Genomic DNA, 3,716 nt, shown 5'->3' with positions numbered 1-3,716 from the left:
GTTTTTTTCTTATATTAAATATAAATTGTCTTGTTCCATTGGTAAAGTTTATCACTTATCTCTTTAATTCAAGAGAAAATGCACTTATTTTAAGAAAAAATAATTTTTTTTGCAGTGCAAACAAAACAAAATTACAATTAGGACCGTGAGTGACCAAACAAGGGTTCATATACTTTGAACAAGTTCAAGTTTTGCATAATAGCGCACTTCCTCAGCAGGCGGCTAGGTTTTACTGACACTATCAATGCTGATCAGCTTTTCTAAATGCAACAGGAACATTTCCTTTTGGGTTCACGCTTTATTATCAGCAGATAGACCATTTGTAATTGCTTTAAATATCCCCTATTTTTCCATGTTACTGAGAGGGTGTTCAGATGCATTTATGCAAGTTCCCCTTGACTTAGATCATCGCTGCTCTGTTAACACAATGAATCTTTGTGCCTGATGCATGAAATTACCAAACAAAAATCTAACAGTCCAGTTTCAAATTCAAAAGAAAACAGACCCCCATGCTCTGCAGAGACTTTCACTGGTGAAGCAGCTTGAACTGTTTCCACAAAACAGAGGGAGAGCAAAAAAGTGTGTGTGTGTGTACGTTCCGGACTGGTGTGTGTCATCCCAGCTGTGCGTTCTTCAGCAGCTGGACTGATGCAACACAAAGGAAACTAAAGGCAACTCGAAGCTGGAAGCCTTATCAGTGAAGCTTTTTTTTTTAGGAGTGATTGTGACGACTGGCTGTAAGGCAAAAACTCTGAGGTAGTCGTGCTTCTCGGTTCTCCTTGTGCTTCAGCACGTGAAAATCATTTTTGCAGGGGCCCAACCCAGAAAACCACCAACCTTCAATGTCAGGCTCAAAACAGCATGAAGGAGAAGAGAGCTCTCTGAGCGTAGAATGGCAAACTATAAAAGAAACTCTGCTTCTATACAAACCAGAAATTTCACAGTCGACCTGCCATGTTTCTCACATGTTAGATGCTGCCCTTATTCTCAGGGAGGCTCCCTATTGGTCAGCAAAAACAATGAGAAACAAACTTGTTTGGCTCGCTGAATGTGGAATACAGCTGACCAGACTGGTGCTAGTTTTATCTCTTTGAGGTAGAACCTCCTACAGAAATATGAGGAGATAAACATCCTTTACTTAACAAAGGACACTAATAAACAGCTCAATCGTACAGTAACTCAGGAAGGAGAGATTTGCATGTTACAACTTTGCGCATTTAATGTCTTTCTTTTGTTATGCAAAGTAGAGGAAAGACCAAGTGAAACAATTATTCAAGCCGTGTTTCTGGGCTGGATTAGTGCTTTGTTATGGACCAGCAGTGGCCTACAGCTGAGGCAATACTGTAAGAGTTCAAAGAAACTAAGCAGCACTCAGAGACTTTTATCCAACAGCTCACACCAATTTCCCTGATAAGGCAAAAGAGTCGTCAAAGAAAGAAAACTGACTTTAGAACCTCCACATTTGATTTTACTACAAAACTAGGCACATTGAAAAAGCCTAATTAGGAATATAGGATGACTGATGTTGAAATGAAAGTCTTTAGGATTACCTTTTGAAAAAATAAATAAATAAAAAGCTCAGTGAAATCTTCTTGAAAATGAAAACTTATGAATTCTGCTCCAGGTTCAGATAAATTAGGCTGCTGTAACTGTTACATTTTTAGAGGAAATTAAAAGTTTTCATTAAATAATTAGATATAACTTTTGAATAACATGTCAACACATGTACATATTCAACAAAAATTAATGGACAAAAAAAGATATTAATTACATAAATAAACACATTAATAATAATTTAATATATTTTTTAGAGGGTCACCAACATGACGCGGTTATTTTTGGGGGGTCACAGACCAAAATGTTTGGGAACCCTTGTTTTAAAATAGCTTTAAGCGGTGCAGTGTAAAATAATTCAGTACTGTTGTGTTCATGCAACATGGTTTTAATGCTTGTCATTTTAAATTAAAAGTTTTAGAAAGAACTAAAAAAAAAAAAAAAAAAAAAGTTTGGGGGGGGGGTTAAAGGGTTCAACTGATAAAGAAAACAGTCTAAAACATCTGAATTGCTTTTCAGTGTAAAACAATCCAGTAGAGTTTAACAAATCTAGGCGTTATAGAGCTAATAAAAAAAACAAAACTGCATACAGAAACTAATGACGCCCCCGTTCAATAAACGCCCTGGGCAAAGAGCCTTATTAACCATATCAAAAACTTAACCCAGTTACTTTGGAAACTTATACGGCTAATTTGCTTATAAGTTTAATACATGTTATGGAAAAATGTAAGAACATTTACACCCTTTCTTTACATTTTATTAAGCTAGCTTAATGGTTTATAAGTCGCGCGAGACATTAATTCTGGCGAGACTGACAGGACTTCTTCCCATTGCAGGTCTAAATGAAGCTAATTTTATTAACACCTCAGTAAATGAACTATCTTACCTTTGGTTGAGAGGACGGACCCGAATGGCAACTTTAACATTTGCCATGATGCAGCCGCTTCGCTTCCTCTCACAGCTCAGCAGCTGAGTGCTTCAAAACTAACGGAGCTCCGGTGACCATGCTGAGCTTTACTCCATATTATCTAGAAAACAGTAGAATAATGGTGGTGATGGAAAAACGTAGGATCCTTCACATCTCAAGTCATCATGTAGTGTTGTAGTCCCGCCCGCTGCGTCTCTCCACAGAAAACAGAAACTTCCTCCTGGACGGACATGGAGGAGGGACGAGATGCTGCTCAACACCCCTCCCTCTGGGCCGCATTACCATCTGTGGGATTCCTGTTTGAATTTGAATCCACACTTTGTTTCTAGACAGAAATGTCGAATATATCGGTAGCAGAGACAGCAGTTGCTTAGGGGCCCCCGACCTCCTAGGGGCCCCATCACTGACACCTAGTGGGTCCCTTACGCAATTGTGGACTAGGACGTCGCTTTGCATATGTAATGGTGGGACTTTTAATTACCATGTTAATAACTGTGTATAGTTCATTAGACGGTTGGTTAAAAAAAATAAACTCATATAATAGGTTTCAAACCACAATAAAGATCTTAAAAGAACGATGTATTTCAGTATTTTATTTTTTACTCTACAGCTTGGAATTATGGGTAATCCAGGGCGTCAATTAAAACCATAACCGTTTCCTACAGTGTGTTAGCGATGGGGTGTTGTACCTCATATGGGGCCCACCTAGATAATGTTGCTTACGGGCCTATTGTTGAGTTGTTACGCCATTGCTGGACAGTATACCTCTAGTTATTTGTGGGGAAAATAAACTACTATATATGAATGTTAGTTTCTGATACCCCATGGGTTAGATTGATAGATGGATAAATAATTATAGAATCAGATCCATAGAAAGAATTACTGCATAGATTAATTAATGCGTCACACACCTTAGGCCCTGGGGGTCTTAGGAGCAGATTCAACCCGAAATTAGATATGTGAATTAAATAATATTGTTGTATTAATACAACTGTTTGCATTTGTATGACAGAAAGGCATTAAGGAATATTTTTTTCAGGTTGAACCACTACTTTAAATGTCACCATGTCTGATTTAAAATGAAAAATCCCAAAATAAACACAGCAAAATACCATGAAACCCTTTTTGAAACTCTGGATGAACCCTCAGACTTTATAGAGCCATATCTTTACTGTAACTCAAGCAAATTGGGACTGAATAACTTAAAGCATGTTTGTTCACTGGAAAAATATAT

General features: G+C 37.7%; 1 protein-coding gene across 1 annotated transcript in view; it reads right to left on the bottom strand.

Moving 5' to 3' along the window:
* Window positions 1–2,773, bottom strand: part of stard9 (StAR related lipid transfer domain containing 9) — a 51,571-nt gene extending 48,798 nt beyond the window's left edge. Inside the window, exon 1 of the mRNA XM_015403635.1 lies at window positions 2,441–2,773. Coding sequence (XP_015259121.1) covers window positions 2,441–2,487 — 47 coding nt within the window. The 5' untranslated portion in view covers window positions 2,488–2,773. The remainder of the gene's footprint in view (window positions 1–2,440) is intronic.
* Window positions 2,774–3,716: the final 943 nt, after the last annotated feature.

This window comes from Cyprinodon variegatus, unplaced genomic scaffold (genome assembly GCF_000732505.1).
Source record: "Cyprinodon variegatus isolate N-32 unplaced genomic scaffold, C_variegatus-1.0 Scaffold1531, whole genome shotgun sequence".
Classification (NCBI taxonomy): domain Eukaryota; kingdom Metazoa; phylum Chordata; class Actinopteri; order Cyprinodontiformes; family Cyprinodontidae; genus Cyprinodon; species Cyprinodon variegatus.
Note: the sequence above shows the minus strand (reverse complement) of the source record. Positions and strands in the feature narration are given on the sequence as shown.